This window comes from Dendrobates tinctorius, unplaced genomic scaffold, assembly GCF_039654945.1.
Source record: "Dendrobates tinctorius isolate UK_male_01 unplaced genomic scaffold, ASM3965494v1 ptg000126l, whole genome shotgun sequence".
Taxonomy (NCBI): Eukaryota; Metazoa; Chordata; class Amphibia; order Anura; family Dendrobatidae; genus Dendrobates; species Dendrobates tinctorius.
Window position 1 is genome coordinate 9,827,882 of NW_027361794.1, and position 24,969 is coordinate 9,852,850.

The following is a 24,969-nucleotide window of genomic DNA, read 5'->3' on the forward strand; positions in this document are numbered from 1 at the left end:
GAAATTAAAATAATAAACCAACCTATACTCACCTTTACACCGTAATCCCATTAATAACGAGGGTCCCACGTCGATCTCCCATGGAGAGCAGCCGCATCAGCTGTTGCGACCGCTCTCCAGGGGCTCCAGCGATACAGTGATGCTGCGCGGCTCTGCTCTGCTAACCTCGTACACACGCAGCTCCGCACACCTCATACACAGACGGCTCTGCTCCGTACACCTTGTACACATGCAGCTTCGCTCTGTACACCTCGTACACACACACAGCTTTGCTCTGTACACCTCGTACACACGCAGCTTTGCTCCATACATGTCGTACACATGTGGCTCCACTCCGTACACCTCGTACACACAGGGCTCCGCTCCGTTCACCTCATACACACACAGCTCCGCTCCGTACATCTCGTACACACACGGCTCTGCTCCGTACATCTCGTACACACACGGCTTCACTCCGTACACACGCGGCATTGCTCTGCACACCTCGTACACATGTGGCTCCGCTCCGCACACTTCGTATACGTGGCTCCGCTCCGCACACCTCGTACACACGCGGCATTGCTGTGCACACCTCGTACACATGTGGCTCCGCTCCGCACACTTCGTATACGTGGCTCCGCACACCTCGTACGCACTCGGGTCCTCTCCGTACACCTCGTACGCACGCAGCTCCGCTCCGTACACCTCATACACATGCGGCTCCGCTCCGTACACCTCGTACACACATGGCTCTGCTCCGTACACCTTGTACACACACGGCTCCGCTCCGAACACCTCGTCCATACACAGCTCCTCTCCGTACCCCTCGTACACACATGGCTCCGCTCCGTACACCTCGTACACACGCGGCTCTGCTCCGTACACCTCGTATACACACGGCTCCGCTCCATACACCTCTCAGACACACGACTCTGCTCAGTACTCTGCTTCCTACACACACGGCTCTGCTACATCCACACTGTAAACCCCTCCTGACCCCACACAGAAACTTCCCCTCATCCAGCACCATGACAACCAGCACAGCAGAGTCCTGCATACACTGAGGTCCTGATCATGTGACCCCTGACTCCTCCCCTCCTGTGACCTCATCACAGGTCCTGTGCGCACAGTAGTGATGGGTAAAATGCGTTTTTTTGGTGAGCCGGCTCTTTTGGCTCCGAAAACGGCTCTTCATTTCCTATTACCTTTGGCTTTAAATTTGAAGCCAAATTCTGGTATGTGTTAACCCATGATTGTATACCTTTTAGTAAAAATCTACACATGTGCCAATTTATGACATAAAACAGAATAGTTTCCAGAATAACCAGATTTTATATTTGCTGTAAAAACTTTAACAAACACAAAATGAACATGCAAAATAGCAACAAGATCCTAATTATCAGTGCCACATTTTAAAGCTACCTTCACACTTCGCAAGTTCGCTGTGGGCTGTCTGCTGCAAACAGTCTGCAGCAAAACTGCAGTGTCACATGTCGCATCTGCATCCAGGCGGATTTAGATAAGGAATTTGTGCCGTTGTGGGTCGGGCGGTGACAGCACGGAGCTGTGCGATCGGTCCCCGGAGGCCAATCACGGAGTTCTGTGCGCATGTCATGCGTGCGCACAGAACTGCCTGTCGCATCTCCGGCCCCGCCCCCTGAGGCAGGGGCATAAGAGAAAATGCAGCGCTGGAGCCGGGAAAGGTAAGAATTGAGCCTACCCCTTTAAACCTGATAATTTCCAAAATAACAGCGTGTGTGTTAACTTAAAAACAATCACAAGAGGGCAAGGAATGCTTGTCACAGATTGGAGGGGGGCGGGGCTGTGAGTCAGTGCTATGTGCGGCAGCAGGAGGAGCATGCATTCTTTCTCAGTCTCCTGGATAAGATCAGAGTGACTACTGCCGGGAGGAGCGGGGCAAGAGGGGACTGACTGTGAAACGTGAACTGGCAAAGAGCCGTTTAAATTTCAATTGGCTCCCTGCCAGGAGCCGGCTCATATGATTCACTATAAAGAGCCGGCTCCTTCGGGAGCTACCCATCACTAGCGCACAGAGCAGCCATCTATGAGGAGTGCGGATCTGCGGGTGGAGGTAGGTGCTGGAGATTCCCCATTACTGGGCACGGGGAATGTTCTGTTTCCTGTAATAGATACATACGACCCAACTATGGAAGACAGGAAGGGAGGAAACGGATTGTTGTCATAGTACAGGGCCCCATTCTTTGCACCATGCAGTGTAATGTTCCCACAGGACCACCATTCACCCCACACACAGTATAATGTCCCCACAGTACTGCCATCCCCCCACACAGTATAATCTCACAGTAGCGCCATTCTCTCTACACAGTATGATGTTCCCACAGTACCGTCACCCTCCCACCCACATACTGTAATGTTCCCAGAGTACCTCCTTAGGCTCCTGAGGTCCTAGTCCTGAAGTTTTACAGTTGGAATAATCCCTCTGTAAAATGGTTTTACCTTTGCCTGCTTCCCTACTTGTATACTCTTGAGCATGTATACATGCATGTAGGGGAGCAGGCCTTACTAGATATTGAGGATTTGCACAGTAATATACCGCATGAGGATGGTGTCAGAGGAGTAAGAGATTTCTTGAATTCAAGAGTAATAGAGGGTAGTAAACATAATGACTTCATGGAGGACCTTCTAAAATTCACTCTTACTCATAACCTCTTTCTTTTTGACAGGAAGTACTTCCAACAACTGCTCAGGGGTACTGCAATGGGGAGCCGCTGTGCCCCCTCATAAGCTAAACTATTCCTGGGCTGGTGGGAGGAATATTCAGGGACTATCATAAGTAGTGGCATATATATATTTTGGATTATGGTATAGTATATTAACAACATTTTTATCACCTGGTCAGGGATGAGTGAACAATTTCATGAATTTGTCAGGGAACGCAACATCCATAGAGTGGGCCTTAGATTTACTTCCAGTTTAATTATAACTAGGAACAGTGGCGTATCCGGGGGGGGCAGCCGGGGCAGTTGCCCCGGGCGCAGCCAGCAGGGAGGCGCAGTCGGGCCGCCTAATGCAGTGGTCCGCAGTGTCTCCCCCCCGGCGGCTGCGCTCTGCCGCCCACCATCCTGTGAGCCGGCTGTTCTCTGTGACGGCTGTCAAGCTGACAGCCGACGCAGAGAAGGAGGCCGCGCCGGCTCCCAGGCAGCAATTGTACTGGCGTCTATACAGACGCCAGTACAATTAGCTCTGACCGCCGGGTCAGAGCGACGTCAGCAGCGTGATCATGTCATGTGATCACGCTGCTGACGTCACTCCCCGGCGCCCAGAGCAAACACTGGTGGTAAGTGTGCTCCTCTGTGGAGCTGAAGAACCACCGAAGATGGGAGATGGGGGGGTGTTAATGAGTGGGGGCTTATTGAGTGGGGATGGGGGTTAATGAGTCGGGGGGTTAATGAGTGGGGGTTAAAGTGTGGGGGTTAATGAGTGGGGGGTTAATGAGTGGAGATGGGGTTTAATGTGGGGATGGGGGTTAAAGTGAGGGGGTTAATGTGGGGATGGGGGTTAATGAGTGGGGGGGTTAATGAGTGAAGATGGGGGTTAATGAGTGGGGGGTTAATGAGTGGGGATGGGGGTTAATGAGTCGGGGGGTTAATGAGTGGGGGGTTAATGAGTGGAGATGGGGTTTAATGTGGGGATGGGGGTTAAAGTGAGGGGGTTAATGTGGGGATGGGGGTTAATGAGTGGGGGGTTATTGAGTGGAGATGGGGGTTAATGTGGGGATGGGGGTTAAAGTGAGGGGGTTAATGTGGGGATGGGGGTTAATGAGTGGGGGTTAATGAGTGAAGATGGGGTTTAATGAGTGGGGGGTTAATGAGTGGAGATGGGGGTTAATGTAGAGATGGGGGTTAAAGTGTGGGGGTTAATGTGGGGATGGGGTTAATGAGTGGGGGGGTTAATGTGTGGGGGTTTTAAGTATGGGGGTTATTGAGTGGGGCGTTAATGAGTGTGGGGGTTAATGAGTGGCTATGGGGGTTAATGTGGGGATGGGAGTTAATAAGTGGGGGGGTTAATGTGAAGGGGGGTTAATGTATGGGGTTTAATGAGTGGAGATGGGGTTAATTAGTGGGGGTGGGGGTACATAATGTGTCGGGGGATTTGGGAGTGGGGATGGGGGATACTTAATGTGTGGGGGGATTTGGAGTGGGGATGGGGGGTACTTAATGTGTGTGGTGGATTTGGAGTGGGGATGGTATTTAACGTGTGTGGGGAGATTTGAGGACACAAAATGAAGAGTATGTATGAGGGCATATATCAGGAAGCAGTATGGGGGATGGGTGCAGACAGTAAGGGGTGCGAACGGATGAATTTATGTGGGCACAGTATGGGGAGTGAGGGTGATGGGATGTGTGCAGACACAGTATGGGGAGTCGAGGATATGTGTGAGCAGACAGTATAGAGAGTGAGGGGGTAAATATATGAGGAGACAGTATGGTGAACAGGAGGATGATAGAGGAGACAGTATGAGGAGGGAGGGGAATAGTGTGAGGCGACAGTATATTGCAGACATTTTTATTTAGGAGCATTATAATGACACTTCTATCTTTAAGGGCATCGTGTGAAGATTTGCTGCAGAAGACCGGAGAAGATGGAAGTCTGCTGAGACGAGATGTGGATGAGAAAACTCATCATGGGGTCTGGACAAGAAGAAGAAAAGGAGAACGACTGCAGAGACGACGTCATCTATAAGGTACCTGGATGTAAATATTATTAGTGATACTGACTAATTCTCATGTTTTTATTTGTTAGGAACATTAAAGGGGATGTCCAGGTTTGTGCTGAGTCTACAGTCATTCTATGTGACTGCAGACTTCTGAATTCTCACAGTGCTCACTGAATGCTGTCAGGATTCTCTCGTGCCGGTAATTTACATACATGCGGTCACATGCTGACTAGACATGTGTGGCCTCACTCAATGAAAATGAACAGAGCGAGGCCGGGCACGTCTAGTCGGAATGTGGCCAGAAGTATACAAATCACATACTTGTGCTGACATGACTGTACATCGGCAAGGGAGAATCCTAAAAGTGTGCAATGCATTCATTGTGAGAATTCAGAAGCTCCAATGTCAGGACTCAGCTCTGCAGGTTCCAGTGTCATCACACGGACACTTCACTCATATGCGATTTTCATAGATGTGGTCTTGTGACAGCGAGCTTCTCTTCCTGCTTTCAGTTTTTTACTGAACATTGAGAGCATTAGGGAGAGCAGCTCGTGGGTACATGGCTAAGTGTGTAAGTCACATATGTACTTTTTTTTTTGGGGGGGGGGGGGGGGCGCCGAACCAAATTCTTGCCCCGGGTGCCAGAAAGCCTAGATACGCCTCTGACTAGGAATGAGCGAATACCTTTGGAGAACTCCTTATTCGAATAGCTATAGCGTTTACTGAATAGCTGCATCGGGAACCCAGATACCTGGAGCGCTCCAAACAGGCCGTACATGCATGTGTAATGTGTTGAGTCTGTCACACAGCCGCGACACATGCAGCTGCAGCTCCAAACAGCTGATTATCGGGAGCGCTCCAGGTATCCGGTTTCCCGATGCAGCTATTGGGTAAGCACTATAGCTATTTGGATAAGGACTTATCCGAAGCTATTCGCTCATCCCTAATTATAACCAGTTGCCTTTCCTAGATGTACTAACGCAGGAAGAACGGATGGGACTCTAGGGACATTCATCTAACATAAACCTACAAGCCCTAATAAACTATTGAGGTGGGATAGCCACCACCCCATCCCCCTTAAAAAAAGGAATACCCAAGGGTCAATTTTTACGATTGAGAAGAAACTGTTCTATGTCACAGATTCTAATATACAGGCAATAGACATGAACACCAGATTCAGGGAAAAAGGATACCCACAGTACATTTTGGGTTTTTCACACGATCGTTTGCAGAAAAACGGGAGAGACAGACACTTCTCCGCACCTAGCCAAGAGACCAAGAAAAAGATGGGATAACATGTATAATACGAACTTGTGACAATCACAGTGACAGTATCTTTAATAATAATAATAATAATCTTTATTTATATAGCGCCAACATATTCCGCAGCGCTTTACAGTTTAACAGTTTCAAAACACAAGTCATAAGTAACAACATTAACAATGCAATAATTAAAGTAAAATAAGACGACCCTGCTCCTGAGAGCTTACAATCTACAATGAGGTGGGGGAGATACAAAGTACAGGTGTGTAATTACAATGATGTATTTACAGTGAAGGTCCGGCCATCTTGCGGGAGTGAAGGATGGATGGAGATAGTGAATAGGCTACTCATGCACACTTACACATAGAATGACTTTAATGAATGTGATAGGCCGCTCTGAACAAATGTGTTTTGAGGGAGCGCCTAAAACTATGCAAATTGTGGTTAGTCCTAATTTCTTGGGGTAGAGCATTCCAGAGGATAGGAGCAGCACGGGAGAAGTCTTGGAGTCGGGAGTGGGAGGTACGGATTAGTGCAGAGGTTAGTCGAAAGTCATTTGCAGAGCGCAGCGGTGGGCTAGACCGATAGACAGAAATGAGGGAGGAGATGTAGGAGGGTGCCGCACCGTGGAGAGCATTGTGGGTGAGAACAAGTACTTTGAATTGGATCCTATAATGAATGGGCAGCCAGTGTAATGAATGAAGAAGAGCCGACACGTCCAAGTACCGATTAGCCAGATGGACGACCCTGGCTGCTGCATTATGTATGGACTGGAGAGGGGATAGTCGAGTGACGGGATCAGTGCTACAGTGAGGGTTTTTGTTGTTTCCATGGTGAGAAAAGGGCGGATTCTAGAGATGTTCTTTAGGTGTAAGCGGCAAGAGTGGGCAAGAGATTGTATATGGGATGTGAAGGAGAGATTGGGGTCAAACATAACACCCAGACAGCGTGCCTGCTGCCGGGGTGTTATTGTGGTACCACCCATGGAGAGGGAAATGTCAGATTTAGGGAGGTTAGTAGATGGCGGGAGCAGAAGAAGTTCAGTTTTGGAGAGGTTGCGTATCCTCAGAAAACACTGGGATATACTTTTGACCGACCCGGAACAAAGGGGTGCTGTGGGATGCAATCCCACAATAACTTTCAGAAAGGGTTGGTCAATTAGGGACCATTTAGTGCAGTTTCTGTAAAAAACCTGCACCCAGGGGGACTTGGCTAGATAAAAAAATCTGCGGTTTCTGTAGATGTGGAGAATATTGTACCTGTAATTGGATGAGACCATGTAACTCTTTCTCGATTTGCTCCATGGATAAATCCTTTTTCCAGAGGGAAAAAGCCTAGAAAAGTTTTAAAACCTCAGGTCTTTTATATGTGGCCACATGAGCCTGCCCCCTAGATGATGCCCCAAAGAACAAGCGGGAGTTTAGGAGGAGGGTAGGGGAGCATTTGTGTGATATGCGCCATGGTCGGGACACTCCATTAGTGAGACACGTGAACAGTCTACATCGAGGTGACACCGGAGACATCTCCTTTTGAATCACTGAGGTGGTTAAACCCAAAGTGAGAGGAGGTGATCGCAAGAGATTTGTCCTCCAAAAGGAAAGTGACATGATTTTTAAACTGGATTCACTCTTCCCTATGGGACTCGATAAGTAAATTTTCTGTTTTTTATGAATACATCCCCATTCTGGATTACATTTTTGGATTTTATCCTATACCTATTGCTACTCAGATCCCTGTGAATGGAGGTCACATATTGTTGTACTTTACTGAGATATCTGAGTTTCAATATCAGAATTATTTCTTAATCAACATGTGTCCATATAATAGCTGTGGGCGCTTCACATAACAATATCAAACTATCCCGTACATGTGAATACAGGACTAAGAAGAGATCCCAAGATGAATAAAAACAATTTTATTTCCTTTATTTATTTATTTTTTTTAAAAAATGCAACAAAAATAAAAAGCAAAAATGCCGTATATGGGGACGCTAGAACACACCTGTGTAATAATCCTTATGGGGCTGATAATAACAACAGTCCAGAAATATAAGCATAAATTCAGGGAATTAAATAATATTCTTATGCAGACATGCAATTATCCTCATAACATATAGAAGTCAAAGAACAGTGTCCAACAAATGTTAATATACAGCGAAGGAGGAACAGATAATAGTATCAAATCACTAAGCATAAAAATTACCCTGTGACATGTGAATATAATAAACAATAGCTGACTGAAGTAATCCGAAAAGTCTCCTAATCACATAGGTGGCATAGCCTGTATATTACTAAGAAATACCCAAGTGCATGGTAACACAATAAATAGGGTCACAAGCGGAGAGGAACAGTCCTTAAATACCCCGAATATAACTGCATCAATGATAAGTAATATGGCCAAAAAGCCTGTGTTAGGACATAATTACCGAAGGTAAACGGAGGTGCTCCTGGCGTCCCCTCACCCCTCGATGAAGTACAACAATATGTGACCTTAGTAATATACAGGCTATGCCACCTATGTGATTAGATTTTTCTGATTACTATAGATGGCCGGTGGGGATGGAGTCAGTGACGGACTCTGGACAAATATGTTTCTAGAGCCGTAGTAGAAGATGAAGATGTCGTCCTCATCATGAAGGAGTTATTTCTCCTGTCCCGTGTAATGAATATCTCCTGCAGTATTGCTAATGCCGATTCCAGTGTCGGTAATGAGACGAGAATTAGCGTTATGGAAGATGAGTCTATGAGGAACGTATTCAGCTGCCGACTCCGAGGGAGAAACTGCTTGTTGTCTGTGGCCTAAATATATAGGTTTTATTAGTAGATGTAAAGAAGAAAACTAAATACTGTAAAGTAATAAATCTCCTCATATGTTTCCCTTATTATCTCCAGTAATTGTATTATTACACAGGATTTTTATGATGTTACATCGGCTCATCTTCTCATTCAGGTCTCTACAATATCGGATCCTCTCAGTGAAGATCTTCTATATAAGAGAATTTTCCCGATTTACCCATCAAGGGTGGATATGGACAGAGACAAGATGGTGGAGAGGATATTTCATCTCACCATAGAGATCCTCTTCCGGCTTACTGGAGAGGTGAGAGATTCTGATGACGTCACATTACATCATTCTTATCTATGGGAATAACAGATGGACAGAACTGGAGAGGTGAGGACTCTGGAAATGTCTGTAGTTAGATTTATTAATGTGTCTCTCCATAACCAGGATTACACAGTAGTGAAGACCTCTAGTGAGCGCTGTCAGGACCCTGTGTCAGAGGGATGGGTAAGACCACTGAGCCCAATCACGAGATTTCCACCTCACCCTCTGATACATGAGGACATCAATGACCAGAAGATACTGGAACTCACCTACAAGATGATTGAGCTGCTGACTAGAGAGGTGACACTGCTGGGAATGCTGGGACATTATATAGTAATGCTATGAAGGGATCGGGGGGATGACGGTATCATTGTATGTGTTAGGTTCCTATAAGGTGTCAGGACGTCGCTGTCTATTTCTCCATGGAGGAGTGGGAGTATTTAGAAGGACACAAAGATCTATACAAGGATGTCATGATGGAGGTTCCCCAGCCCCTCACATCACCAGGTAATAGACAGGACTAAATACACACGGCCTATAAGTATCTGTATGTAAAGAATAAATTCAGTCCTTGTATGTGTTTCCTCCAGGTCTATCCAGTAAGAGGACAACATCAGAGAGATGTCCCCGTCCTCTTCTTCCACAGGACTGTAAACAAGAGGATCCCAATGTTCCTCAGGATCATCAGGTAGATGGAGAGAAGGTGTCATGAGATCTCCCCTATGATGTGTAGACGGCTGTGAAGGTCTTGTGCTCAGTCTTGTTTTATCCACCAGTGTTATATGTTTTATACTTAGAATCATAGTTTCAGTTATATTCCTTTGTTCCTAGTTTTCCATGTGTAAATTGGAAAAAGGATGATCCCTGTACACTGACATCCCTTCAAATACAGTGGGTACGGAAAGTATTCAGGTTCCTTGAAACTTTCACTCTTTGTTTCATTGCAGCCATTTGTTAAATTCAAAAAAGTTCATTTTTTTCTCATTAATGTGCGCTCTGCACCCCATCTTGACTGAAAAAAAAACGGTAATGTAGAAATTTTTGCAAATTTATTAAAAAGAAAAAAGAAATATCTCATGGTCATAAGTATTCAGACACTCATATTTAAGTCACATGCTGTCCATTTCCTTGTGATCCTCCTTGAGATGGTTCTACTCCTTCATTGGAGTCCAGCTGTGTTTAATTAAACTGATAGGACTTGATTTGTAAAGGCACACACCTGTCTATATAAGATCTCACAGTGCATGTCAGACCAAATGAGAATCATGAGGTCAAAGGAACTTGCCAAGGAGCTCAGAGACAGAATTGTGGCAAGGCACAGATCAGGCCAAGGTTACTAAAGAATTTCTGCAGTACTCAAGGATCATAAGAGCACAGTGGCCTCCATAATCCTTAAATGGAAGAAGTTTGGGACCACCAGAAGTCTTCCTAGACCTGGCCATCCAGCCAAACTGAGCAATCATGGGAGAAGAGCTTTGGTGAGAGAGGTAAAGAAGAACCCCAATATCACTGTGGCTGAGCTCCAGAGATGCAGTAGGGAGATGGGAGAAAGTTCCACAAAGTCATCTATCGCTATAGCCCTCCACCAGTCAGGCATTTATGGCAGAGTGGTTTGACGGAAGCCTCTCCTCAATAACAGACATATGAAAGCCCTCATAAAGTTTGCTAAAAAACACATGAAGGACTCCCAGACTATGAGAAATAAGATTCTCTGGTCTGATGAGACGAAGATTGAACTTTTTGTTGATAATTCTAAGCGGTATGTGTGGAGAAAACCAGGCACTGCTCATCACCTTCCCAATACAATCCCAACAGTGAAACATGGTTGTGGCAGCATCATGTTATGGGGTATTTTTCAGCTGCAGGGACAGGACGATTGGTTGCAATTGAAGGAAATATGAATGCGGCCAAGTACAGAGATATCCTGGATGAAAATCTCTTCCAGAGTGCCCTGGACCTCAGACTTGGCTGAAGGTTCACCTTCCAAAAAGACAGTGACTTTAAGCACACAGCTAAAATAACAAAGGATTGGCTTTAGAACAACGCTGTGACCATTCTTGACTGGCCCAGCCAGAATCCTGATCTAAACGCAAATGAGCATCTCTGGAGAGACCTGAAAATGGCTGCCACCAACGATCCCCATCCAACCTGATGGAACTGTAGAGGATCTGCAAGGAAGAGTGGCAGAGGATCCCAAAATCCAGGTGTGAAATACTTGTTGCATCATTCCCAAGAAGACTCATAGCTGTGCTAGCTCAAAAGGGTACTTCTACTCAATACTGAGCAAAGGGTCTGAATACTTATGACCATGTGATATTTCAGTTTTTCTTTTTTAATAAATTTGTAAAAATGTCCAGATTTCTGTTTTTTTTCAGTCAAGATGGGGTTCATAGTGTACATTAACCCCTTCCTGACATCCGACGTACTATCCCGTCCATGGGCCCCGGGCCCCTATGCCCATGGACGGGATAGTACGTGCTACCGCGATCAGCGGCGCCCACATGGTGAGCGCCGCTGATCGCTGCCGGGTGTCAGCTGATTATCACAGCTGACACCCGGCACAATGTGTCAGGGGCGTTCACGGACCGCCCCCGACACGTTAACCCCTTGCACACCGCAATCAAACATGATCGCGGTGTACCGGGGGTTAAAGGGAAGCATCGGCAGGGAGGGGGCTCCCTCCGTGCTTTCCTGAGCCCCCCACGGCAGCGCAATGTGCAGCGCTGCTGCGGGTGGCTCCTTTCCTGCAGGCCCCCGAATCCAAGATGGCGACGGGGACCTTCGGGGGCCTGCAGGAAGCTGGCTTCCTCAGTGCCTGCAAAGCGCAGGCATGAGGAAGCCTTCTGCACTGCGTGTGACAGATCGCTGATCTGTGATGTGACAGATCAGCGATCTGTCACAGGACAGTGATGTCCCACCTGGGACTATTTAATAAAGTTAAAAAAAAAATAAAAAAAAGTGTTAAAATAAATTTAAAAAAATCGCCAAATAAATTAGAAAAAAAAAAAATATTCCCCCAAATAAATCCATTTTTTGGAAATAAAAAAAAAAAACAATAAAAGTACACATATTAGGTATCGCCGCGTCCGTAACGACCCGCCCTATAAAACTGTCACATTAGTTAACCCCTTTAGCGAACCCCTTAAAAAATAAAAATAAAAAACGAAGCAAAAAATAATGATTTATTATCATACTGCCAAACAAAAAGTGTAATAACGCGCGATCAAAAAGACGCATATAAATATCCATGGTACCGCTGAAAACGTCATCTTGTCCCGCAAAAAACGAGCCGCCACACAGCATCATCAGCGAAAAAATAAAAAAGTTATAGCTCACAGAATAAAGCGATGCAAAAATAATTATTTTTTTATATAAAATAGTTTTCATTGCATAAAACCGACAAAACATAAAAAAAGACCTAAATGAGGTATCGCTGTAACCATACTGACCCGAAGAATAAAACCGCTTTATCAATTTTATCGCACGCGGAACGGTGTAAACGCACCCCCCCAAAAGAAATTCATGAAACGCTGGTTTATGTTCATTCTGCGTCCCAAAAATCGGAATAAAAAGCGATCAAAAAATGTCACGTGCCCGAAAATGGTACCAATAAAAACGTCAACTCGTCCCACAAAAAATAAGACCTCACATGACTCGGTGTGTCAAAATACAGAAAAATTATAGCTCTCAATATGTGGTGATGCAAAAACTATTTTTACAATAAAAAGCGTCTTTTAGTGTGCGACAGCTGCCAAATATAAAAACCGCCATAAATAGTAAATCAAACCCCCCGTTATCACCCCCTTAGTTAGGGAAAAATAATAAAATAAAAAAAATGTATTTATTTCCATTTTTCCATTAGGGGTAGGGTTAGGGCTAGGGTTAGGGCTGAGATTAGGATTAGGGGTGTGTTAGGGTTCGGGTTGGAGTTAGAATTGGGGGTTTCCACTGTTTGGGCACATCAGGGGCTCTCCAAATGCAACATGGCGTCTGATCTCAATTCCAGCCAATTCTGAGTTGAAAAAGTCAAATGGTGCTCCTTCCCTTCCAAGCTCTGCCATGCGCCCAAACAGTGGTTTACCCCCACATATAGGGTATCCGCTTACTCAGGTCAAATTGCAAAACAAGTTTTGGGGTCCAATTTCTCCTGTTACCCTTAGGAAAATAAAAAATTGGGGGCAAAAATATCATTTTTGTGGAAAAAAATGATTTTTTTATTTTCACGTCCGAGCGTTATAAACTTCTGTGAAGCACTTGGGGGTTCAAAGTGCTCACCACACATCTAGATAAGTTCCGTGGGGGGTCTAGTTTCCAAAATGGGGTCACTTGTGGGGAGTTTCAATAGTTTAGGTACATCAGGGACTCTCCAAACGCACATGACACCCGCAGACCATTCCATCGAAGTCTGCAGTCCAAAACGTCACTGCTTCCCTTCCGAGCCCCGACGTGTGTCCATACAGTAGTTTTCTCCCACATATGGGGTGTCAGCGTACTCATGACAAATTGGACAACAACTTTTGGGGTTCAATTTCTCCTGTTACCCTTGGGAAAATAAAAAAATTGGGACCAATTGATCATGTTTGTGGAAAAAATACGATTTTTTTATTTTCATGCCCTGGCATTATAAACTTCTGTGAAGCCTTTGGGGGTTCAAAGTGCTCACCTCACATCTAGATAAGTTCCTTAGGGGGTCTAGTTTTCAAAATGGGGTCATTTGTGTGGGGGGTTTCCACTGTTTAGGTACATTAGGGGCTCTCCAAAGGCAGCATGACACCCGCAGACCATTCCATCAAAGTCTGCATTCCAAAACGTCACTACTTCCCTTCCGAGCCCCGACGTGTGCCCATACAGTAGTTTTCTCCCCCATATGGGGTATCAGCATACTCAGGACAAATTGGACAACAACTTTTGGGGTCCAATTTCTCCTGGTACCCTTGGGAAAATAAAAAATGGTGACTAAAAGATCATGTTTGTGGAAAAAATACAAATTTTTTATTTTCACGCCCGGGCGTTATAAACTTCTGTGAAGCACTTGGGGGTTCAAAGTGCTCACCACACATCTAGATTAGTTCCTTGGGGGGTCTAGTTTACAAAATGGTGTCATTTGTGCGGGGTTTCCACTGTTTAGGTACATCAGGGGTTTTCCAATCGTGACATGGTGTCCGATCTCCATTCCAGCCAAAAACGTCAAATGGCGCTGCTTCCCTTCCGAGCTCTGCCATGCGCACAAATAGTGGTTTACCCCCACATGTGGGGTAGCAGCGTACTCAGGACAAATTGCACAATAACGTTTAGGGTCCTGTTACCCTTGGAAAAATAAGAATTGAGGGTGAAAAGATCATTTTTGTGGAAAAAATATGATTTTTTTAATTGTACGGCTTTATGTTATAAACTTCTGTGAAGCCCTTGGGGGTTCAAAGTTCTCACCACACATCTAGATAAGTTCCTTAGGGTGTCTAGTTTCCAAAATGGTGTCATTTGTGGGGGGTTTCCACTGTTTTGGTACATCAGGGGTTTTCCAATCGCCACATGGTGTCCAATCTCAATTCCAGCCAAAAACGTCAAATGGCGCTGCTTCCCTTCCGAGCTCTGCCATGCACCCAAATAGTGGTTTACCCCCACATGTGGGGAATCAGCGTACGCAGGACAAATTGCACAATAACTTTTAGGGTCCTGTTACCCTTGGAAAAATAAGAATTGAGGGTGAAAAGATCATTTTTGTGGAAAAAATATGATTTTTTAATTGTACGGCTGTATGTTATAAACTTCTGTGAAGCCCTTGGGGGTTTATAGTTCTCACCACACATCTAGATAAGTTCCTTAGGGGGTCTAGTTTCCAAAATGGTGTCATTTGTGGGGGGTTTCCACTGTTTTGGTACATCAGGGGTTTTCCAATCGCGACATGATGTCCGATCTCAATTCCAGCCAAAAACGTCAAATGGCGCTGCTTCCCTTCCGAGCTCTGCCATGCGCCCAAATAGTGGTTTACCCCCACATGTGGGGTATCAGCGTACTCAGGACAAATTACACAATAACTTTTAGGGTCCTGTTACCCATGGGAAATTAAAAATTGGGGTGAAAAGATCATTTTTGTGGAAAAAAATATGATTTTTTAATTGTACCGCTGTACGTTATAAACTTCTGTAAAGCCCTTGTGGGTTCAAAGTTCTCACCACATATCTAGATAAGTTCCTTGGGGGGTCTAGTTTCCAAAATGGGGTCACTTGTAGGGGGTTTCCACTGTTTAGGTACATCAGGGACTCTACAAACGTGACATGGCGTCCGATCTGAATTCCAGCCAGTTTTGCATTGAAAAAGTCAAACGGCGCTTTCCATTCTGAGCTCTGCCATGCGCCGAAACAGTCGTTCCCCCCCACATATCAGGTATCAGCGTACTCAGGACAAATTGCACAATAACTTTTGCAGTCCAATTTCTCCTGTTACCCTTGGTAAAATAAAAAAAATTGAACCTGAAGTATTTTTTGTGAAAAAAAGTTAGATGTTCATTTTTTTTTTAAATATTTAAAAAATTCCTGTGACGCACCTAAAGGGTTAATAAACTTCTTGAATGTGGTTTTGAGCACCTTAAGGGGTGCAGTTTTTAGAATGGTGTCACTTTTGGGTATTTTCTATCATATAGACCCCTCAAAGTGGCTTCAAATGTGATGTGGTCCTAAAAATAAAATGGTGTGGCAAAAATGAGAAATCGCTGGTCAACTTTTAACCCTTATAACTTCCTAACAAAAAAAAATTTTGGTCCAAAATTGTGCTGATGTAAAGTAAACATGTGGGAAATGTTAGTTATCAAGTTTTTTGTGTGCAGTATCTCTGTGATTTAAGGGCATAAAAATTCAAAGTTGGAAAATTGCGAAATTTTCGCCAAATTTCCGTTTTTCTCACAAATAAATGCAAGTTATTTGAATGAAATTTTACCACTAACATGAAGTACAATATGTCACGAGAAAACAATGTCAGAATCACCGGGATCCATGGAAGTGTTCCAGAGTTATGACCTCATAAAGGTACAGTGGTCAGAATTGTAAAAATTGGCCCGGTCATGAACGTGCAAACCACCCATGGGGGTGAAGGGGTTAATGAGGAAAAAAATGAACTTTTTTGAATTCACCAAATGGCTGCAATAAAACAAAGAGTGAAAAATTTAAAGGGGTCTGAATACTTTCCGTACCCACTGTATTTGTAGACAGTTATTAAGTCTCCTCTTAGCCTTTTTTTTGCAAGATAAACATTCCCAAATCCTTTAACCGTTCCTCGTAGGACATATTTTGCAGTCCGCTCGCCATCCTGGTAGCTCTTCTCTGAACTTGCTCCGTTTCTCAGTGTTTTTTTTATAAATGTGGTGCCCAGAACTGGACACAGTATTCCAGAAGAGATCTGACCAAGGAGGAGTAGACAAGAATAATTACTTGACGTGATCTAGACTCTATGCTTCTCTTAATACATCACAGAACTTGTGTAATGAGAACAGTGAAGATGGCAGGATTAGAGCTGATCATAGATGTGACTCCTCCATCTATCTGTGACTTTTACAATATTTGTTTCAGGGTGAAGATCTGACCCATATTAATACTACAGAGACATATGTGAGGGGTGATGAGTGGTGTAAAGAGGAGATTCCTACATATGACTACCCAGGTGAGTAGTAACCACTAAATGCAGAGAAGTCACAGATTCTTCTCAGTCACCGGCTGTGACTGCTTTATTGGTCATGTAGTCCGGCCAAATCACAATTGTGGAATTGCCAGTTTTTGCTAGACTACAACATTCTCCTCAGCCAAAAACTTCATGTGTCTTTGGGCATTGGAAGCTCTTTTCTATATAACTTACCAACTGAACGATTCACCAACCTAAATTAGAAGATGCTGACCGTTACCTGCCCAGACCTGTAAACTACAAACCCAAATTACACCATATGTAGAATGTGCTAACAACTTAGAAAATCACTTGAAGAAAAGTATTATGATGGGCCTGTAAGAGAAAGCGGAGGGTAATAATGCTGTTGACTTCCTAGATCCCTGATATCTTATTGGATAAATCTACCTTCTCTCCCTTCTGTGCTGCTGAATGTCTCATATGGTCCCTACAAGACCCAGGTCCAGTCTTTCTGGCCAAACTTCACTTTCATGATCAATAACATTAAATGTACAGTGAGGCCAAGTGTGAATTTTTGTACGATATCATGACAGTTTCCTTTTATCCTGGCTTTTCAGTTTCTTTTAAAACCGATTACTTTCAAACAAGATTGCGATAAACTGTAAAAACAAACACAACACCTGTGCCATGATATATCTCTAAGCAGTGCATGGCTGATGGCTGTAATATACATTTATTCACACCTGCAGGAGATGTGTTGGCATGGCTCGAGCCCTGGTTTCATGGAATCAGCCAACATCATAACTTACATTACATTTTGGAGCCTAAGGAATTGAGATTACTGCACAATCTCTCCCAATATGGGAAGCAATAAATAATTTCAGAACTCGGTAGCTCCAATGGTCCACCATAAATAAGTGCAACTCCAGTCTAGTGATGGAGCTCTACCCCCAAACATATGTTGTTGTTGTTGGGGTTATAACATGTTTTTTTATTCTATATCTTTTTTTACAAGTTCATTTTGTATGGTAGTTTGATGGTGGTGGGATCGGACTGCCTCACTTATGTGAGTCTACAACTATCTCGTAGCCTGTAAAAGAAGGTCTCCATTACCTCTTCCAATGCTTCAGATCTAAATTTAGGACACCTCACCTCTGCACTCTTATAAAAAGTTTTCTATGAATGTCTAATATTTCTTCTGGAAACTCATCTGCCAGAGAATATTGGCCCTTATGAAAGTTTAGATTGCAAAGAGCCACCAAGCTACATACTCTAATTACCCAGAGAGTTTTCATCAGGATAGTAGGAAACCAATGGACCTTACAAATTATTTTCCAATGTCTCTTGAATGTGACAATACCCTGTATATGGTTGTACTCTACTTTTTCCATCATACATGACTGCACCACGAGAGAGGGGATCCGCCCTTCAAGGACAGGAAACCTTCAAGATAAAAAGGGCGACTCCTCTCTCCGCATCAGTTGGCTTCCTGTCCTTGATGGGGAACCCTCAAGATGAAGAATCTTGAAGAAAGAAGAGGATGTTTGGGCCTGTGTCGGATGGGTACTGGCAGGCACCGGTCTGCTACATCCGTCACCAAGTACCAGTAGTCGACTCGGCGGCCATGTATTCCCATGCCCTCCCTGAGCGAACGCATGGCCACAGCCCGTGAGGCAATGCCCAGGTGAAAACAGGAGCCTCGGAGGCCACATTTCTGTACCCTCCCTAATGCCGGAAAACCCCACGCTATTCTAAAGTCCTCGGAGGCCATATATTACTGTGCCCTCCCCGTCGACACATAGTGGTCATGCAGCCCATGAGGCACATTGGTGCCCGAGCGATTATAAAACGCCTCGGAGGCCAGATTTATCTACCCTCCCTGTTGAGCCCAGGATGCCGGTCACCGTTTGGGCCATAAAAAAGAAGCAGTACCTGCAGGAATCAGTGGTGGCCAGCGGCGTGATCGCTCCCTCCAAGTGAAGTCCAGTCTCACAGGTATGGAGAGGGTGGCGGTGACCGGATGTCATGACAGCCAGGCGTTATGGGACGCCAAGAAGGTGCAGCATCATTGCTCCCCTCGGGCAAGTCCGGGTATGGAGGGGGCAGCTGTTGTGAACTCATTTTCTGGTCTACCAGTTGTGAGTTCTCCTTCCGGGCTCCCTCTGGTGGTAACAGGAGGTAGTGAGGTAGATTTAATTAGTAGAGATCTGCCACCTGATGATGAGGATAACGATTGGATCTCTGGAATCTCAGACTGGATTTAAGACAGCCGACGCCCTATTCTGGTGCTGGTGATTCCTTCTGGATTTTCAGGTCTTGGTTTTCAGCTCTGTTCCAGTCATCTCAAGCTAAGTGTTTTTTGCTAATGTTCACACTTGATTTTGTTGGTCTATTCACTTTTTTGTGTGGTCAGCCAGCCCTGGCTGGGGCTGTGCTGAATTTCCACTCTTATTTATCTGGATTTGCCAATTTGCTTTTTGTCGCTTATTAGATTGGCCTCTTTTTTGCTCTGTCTCAGAATATTTCAGAGTGCTGATATAGTGGGAGAAGTCTAGTGACTTCAGGGTTAATTTTGTTATCAGAAGTCTTGGACATTATTTTTGTAGGGTTTTTTGGTCAGATTGCAGACAGTGTCTTTCCTTTCCTGTCCTTTCTAGTTAGTTTGGGCCCCATCGTTTGCTCAGCCTATTTTCCTGCCTGTGTTTGTGTTTTCATCTTGTTTCACCGTCAATACATGTGTGGGGGCTGTCTATTCCTTTGGGGTCTGCTCTGGGGCAGTTAGTTTTCCCCTTTTCTTGCTTTAGGCTTATTCAGTCCTCCGGCTGTGACGAGGCGTCTAGATTCATCGTAGGAACGCTCCACGACTGCTGCTAGTTGTGTGGTTAGGATCAGGGGTCTGCAATCTGCATAGTTACCAACCTCTCTGGTTTTCTGTGAATTAGCTTGTTTAGTTTTCCTCCTCGGTGACCCATTCATAACAGGCAGCGGTATCAGGTGTCATGGTGGCCGGGTGTCATGGAACGTCGAGAATAGGCTGGGAGCCGGGTGAGCACCTGAAGTGACGCAGGCGCGCACCGGAATTGATGCGCACACACACACACCGGAAGACCGCGGGGCAGAGGACTGGCCAGGATAGACTCCCGGAGTGTAGAAAGGGAGCACGCATCCAGGGGAAGTCTGGCGCACTCCGGCGGCGCATACACTGGGAGGAGTTCAGCGCACACCAGTAGTGGTTACCGGGAGTGCGCACAAGCCGGGCATAGTGCGCATGCGGGGGTATAAGATCCAGGAAGCGCATGCGGCCGGCAGGTGCAGTATCAACCAGGTGATCAATTAATTAAGTGAAAAAAGAAAAGAAAGGGGTAATGCTCTTATTTAAAGGCAATTGGAAGTGCTGGCATGCGTCACCAGGCCATTACTGGGTTGAATGTGACTGCTCTCGTCAGGAAGCAGCAACAGCAGCAGATAAGCAGCTTGTGAGATGGAGAGCCCTTCGCCAGAGCATTTGCAGCCGCACCAGGAGGTGCAGGAGCGGCGGTTTCGCTCAAATGAGAAGAACCAGACGTGCCACAGCTGCAGTAGGAGCCGCTCGAGCAGCGTACGGGCGGATCGTCACGGTTCCAAAAAGGAGGGGTCCATAGTGTCTTTGGGAGACAGTGAGAATACCAGTCAGCCTCCAGATCCGGTAGCCGTTCTGTGAAGCGTCCGAGTAGTGAGTGAGCTTCGAGAAAGTCCATCACGCTAATGTCTATTCTCTTTCTCTCTCATCTCCTCTCTCCCCTCTTTTTACAAACATTGGTGGGGTGGAATATAGGAGGTCCCTAAAAAGAGTAGATCAAAATCTAAGAATAAAGAATATCCCTTATGCAATAGTCCCTTAGGAGCATCTTGGAATAAAAGATTGTGCCAGGACTGTATTAATAAGACAGTAGCCGAAGAGACACCCTCTTGAGGGTAAACTGATTAAATTCGCTGATGACACAAAGCTAGGAGGGATAGCTAATACTAGAGAAGAGAGAGAGAGGATTCAAAAAGATATAAATAAACTGGAGAAGTGGGCAGCAACTAACAGAATGGTTTTTAACAGGGACAAATGCAAAGTACTACATCTGGGCAATAAAAATGAAAAAAGCATATACAGAATGGGAGGAATAGGCCTAAGCAACAGCACATGTGAAAAAGACTTGGGTATACTAATAGATCACAAACTGAATATGAGTCAACAGTGTGATGCAGCAGCAAAAAAAGCAAATGCAATTCTAGGATGTATTAACAGAAGCATACAGTCTAGATCACGTGAAGTCATTATTTCCCTCTACTCCTCTTTGGTCAGACCTCATCTGGAATATTGTGTCCTGTTTTGGGCACCACATTTTAAAAAAAGACATCAACAAACTGGAGCAAGTTCAGAAAAGAGCAACCAGAATGGTGACCGGTCTGCAAACCCTGTCTTATGAGGAAAGGTTGCAGGATTTGGGATTGTTTAGTTTGCAAAAGAGAAGACTGAGAGGAGACTTAATAGCTGTCTACAAATATCTCAAGGGCTGTCACATTGTAGAAGGATCATCTTTATTCTCATTTGCACAAGGAAAGACTAGAAGCAATGGGATGAAACTGAATGGGAGGAGACACAGATTAGATATTAGAAAAAACTTTTTGACAGTTAGAGTGATCAATGAGTGGAACAAGCTGCCACGAGAAGTGGTGAGTTCTCCTTCAATGGATGTCTTCAAACAGAGGCTGGACAGACATCTGACTGGGATGATTTAGCGAATCCTGCTTTGAGCAGGGGGTTGGACCAGATGGCCCAGGAGGTCCCTTCCAACTCTACGATTCTATGATTCTATGATTCTATGATTCTATGATTCACTGATAACTTAAGATCCCTGATTCAGTCAGAAGTTTGTAAATCAGTAAGGGCTTTACAATCAACGGATACGGATAGCAAAGCAAGAGCTAGGTCCAGCCCCTCAGTGATCTCTCAGGAGGACTCCACAGGATCAGAGGAGGACTCGGATAAATCCCGCTATTCAGATAGCAGTTCTGATGAGGAAGACGCATTCCCAGTGGAAGCTACAGATAAGCTTATAAAAGCAATCCGATCTACCATGGGGCTGGTATATGAGCGAGCAAAAAAGATGGCTCAGGAACTCATGTTTAGCGGTTTGCAAAAGAAGAAACGTAGAGCCTTCCCTATTAACGAACAGCTGGAAGGGCTAATAAAAGGAATGGGAAAAACCAGAGAAGAAGTCCCAGATAATCAATTCCCTAAAAAGGAGGTACCCCTTTGATGAAGAGGCATCCTCATCCTGGGATAGAGCTCCTAAGATCGATGTAGCGATCTCAAAAGTCATCAGAAAGTCCTCCCTGCCCTTTGATGATTTAGGTTCCCTGAAAGAACCTCTGGACAGAAAGACAGATAGTTGTCTTAAAACAGCCTGGGAGTCCTTAGCTGGGGCACTAAGGCCATCCATCGCAGCCACTTGTGTGGCTAGATCCCTAAAACTATGGGTTGATAACCTGGAGGATAAGCTAGAGCAAGGAGTCCCCAGGGAGTCTATCTTAGAAGCAATACCGGCCATCAGAGTGGCGGCAGTCTTTCTAGCTGAGGCTTCAGCGGATTCAGCAAAGCTAGCAGCAAAATCAGCAGCTTTAACTAATGTGGGACGCCGGGCAGTATGGCTCAAATGCTGTCCGCTCCGGGGGGGACACAGGCAAAGGTGAAACTCTGCTCTCTTCCGTGTGAGGGAAATTTCCTGTTTGGACCGGCATTGGATGACGTGTTGGAGAAGGCCGGCGACAAAAAGAATTTCCCAAAACAGCCATTTCAGGCCTTTCGACGCTCCTTTCAGAAGGGCCGAAAATTCAGAAGACAGCAGTACAAGGATCGAGACAGAAACAACTCTGACAAGCGATCTAGAGGAGGGAGAGGTTTCTATTTCGGCAAGCCCTCCAAAGACACCAAAAAACCCTCCCAGTGACGGTCCTTCTCAGGTCGGGGGAAGGCACTCTCACTTCCTCCCAGCCTGGGAGAGGATCTCATCTAGCACCTGGATCCGGCAAATTGTGGGGTCAGGTCTGGAGTTAAGGTTCCACGACTGGCCGCCACGAAGATCCATGCCGACTCCAGTACAGTCCTCTCAAGAAAAGCAAGACAGTTTGGAAGGGGAAGTAATCTTGCTCCTAGACAAACATGTCCTGGAAGAGGTTCCGGTAGAGGAAAAAAAGGAAGGTTTTTACTCCCCCCTATTTCTTATAAAAAAACCCCAGCAATTCCTGGAGGACAATTATAAATCTAAAGGGCCTCAACAAATATTTGATAGTCCCTTCATTCAATATGGAAACAATAAGATCGACAGTGAAGCTCCTCTTTTCTCAGTGTTATATGGCAGTCCTGGACTTCAAGGACGCTTATTACCACGTCCTGATCCGGCAACAAGATCGCAAATATCTCAGGGTGGCGGTCACTTTCAGTACAGGGCTCTGCCCTTTGGGGTAGCAATAGCCCCCCCGAGTTTTCGCGAAATTAATTGCAGAGGTCACAGCGCATCTCAAGGAAAAAGATACTCTGGTGATACCATATCTGGACGACTTCTTGATAGTGGGAAGAAATCTCTCTCACTGTCAAGAACAAGTCAAAATAGTGATGGAGACACTACAGATGCTGGGATGGCAGCTGATCCTCAAAAAATCCAAACTGGAACCAGCAATGATACAGAATTTCTTGGGGTTAACAGTGGACTCGGTGGTGCAGGAATGTCGCCTCCCAGAGGAGAAAGAAGAAAAGATCAAAAAATTAATCGTAACAACTAAAAAAAACTGAAGTGACTCTGAGAAGGGCCATGTCAGTGTTGGGGTCCCTAACCTCCTGCATACCCACGGTGAAATGGGCTCAGTTCCACACAAGGGAACTACAATGGTGTGTGCTACAAAATGACTTGAGACTTCAGGGACAGTTAGAGCAGAAGCTCACCCTCCCGGACCCTGTACTCCAGTCACTCAGGTGGTGGTTACAGACAGAGTCGTTTCCGAGAGGAGTACCCTGGATATACACAGCCTCCAAGGTGGTCACAATGGAAGCCAGTCCTTGGGGGTGGGGAGCCCACCTAGACACACTATAGCTCCAGGATCCCTGGGCCCAGGAGAAAAGAAATCTATCCTCAAACGATTGGGCACTTCTAGCGATCGAAATGGCACTAAAAGGGTTGTTGACACACCTAAGAGAACACCATGTGAGAGTCCTATCAGACAACCGAACAGCGGTCGAATTGTAAACCACCAGGGGGCACCCGTTCTCAGTCCTTGATGCAGATAACAAAGAGGATCATGACTTATCAGGATCCTGTCAGCGCCGGCGGACTGTCGTGGCTGAGCAGGGTAACTCACCCAGACTACGGGAGGGCCCGGGGTCCGATACTGCAGGGAAAGTTCAGACAACAGGACCTGCGATGCTGAAGATAGTAAAAAGTACAAGGACCTACGATCTTGTGACCACAGGGGCGTGGCTTAGCGTCCTGCTGCATGAGATGACTGTAGGATTCTATTACAGGAATCCTGGAGTAAGGGCTAGGGAAACTCAGGTCAGACAAGCGGGTGGTCATACACGGAGAGGGCGGCGCGGTACCAGAGGGACAAGCAGAGAATAGTCAGAACTGTTATGAATGAGTCACCGAGGAGGAAAAAAGAAAAAGCAAACTAAGCCAGGAAAACCGGAGAGGTTGGTAACTAGCGGATTGCAGACCCCTGATCCTATCCACAACAACTAGCCATAGCCGTGGAGCGTGCCTACGGTGGTCCTAGACGCCTTGTCACGGCCGGAAAATTAAATAAGCCTAAAGAAAGAAAGGGAAAATCTAAACTGCCCCAGAGCAGACCCCAAAGCAATAGACAGCCCCCAACATGTATTGTCGGTGAAACAAGATGAAAACACAGACACAGATTGAAAGATAGGCTGAGCAAATGATGGGGCCCTCACTAACTAGAAAGGACAGGAAAAAAAGCTGCTGTCTGCAATCACGCAAAAAACCCTGCAAAAAAAATGTCCAACACGTCTGATAGAAAACACTATATCAGCACTCAGGTATATTCTGAAGACAGAGCAAAAGAGATCAACTGATCAGAGACAAAATGGGGATTCAGCCCAGTCCCAGCCAGGGCTGGCTGAACACAAAAACTAAGTAAACCAGACAAAAACTCATATGAACAATAGCAGAGAAAACTTAGCTTTAGGAAGGCAGGAACCAAACTGGAAACCAGGAGCCACAGTCAGGAAACTAGGGAGTCGGCTGCCTTAAATCCAATCAGAAACTCCT

General features: G+C 45.5%; 1 protein-coding gene across 11 annotated transcripts in view; it reads left to right on the top strand.

Annotated features, from left to right (window-relative positions):
- LOC141047273 (uncharacterized) overlaps positions 1–24,969 on the top strand; it is a 201,979-nt gene that overhangs the window by 163,006 nt on the left and 14,004 nt on the right. For 10 of the 11 annotated variants that reach the window (XM_073542287.1, XM_073542283.1, XM_073542282.1 and 7 more), the window contains exons 8-12: positions 8,891–9,040; positions 9,170–9,346; positions 9,430–9,553; positions 9,637–9,734; positions 16,609–16,699. The exons of the other annotated variant lie outside the window; for it this stretch is intronic. In XM_073542287.1, coding sequence (XP_073398388.1) covers positions 8,891–9,040; positions 9,170–9,346; positions 9,430–9,553; positions 9,637–9,734; positions 16,609–16,699 — 640 coding nt within the window. The remainder of the gene's footprint in view (positions 1–8,890; positions 9,041–9,169; positions 9,347–9,429; positions 9,554–9,636; positions 9,735–16,608; positions 16,700–24,969) is intronic. 11 annotated transcript variants of the gene reach the window in all.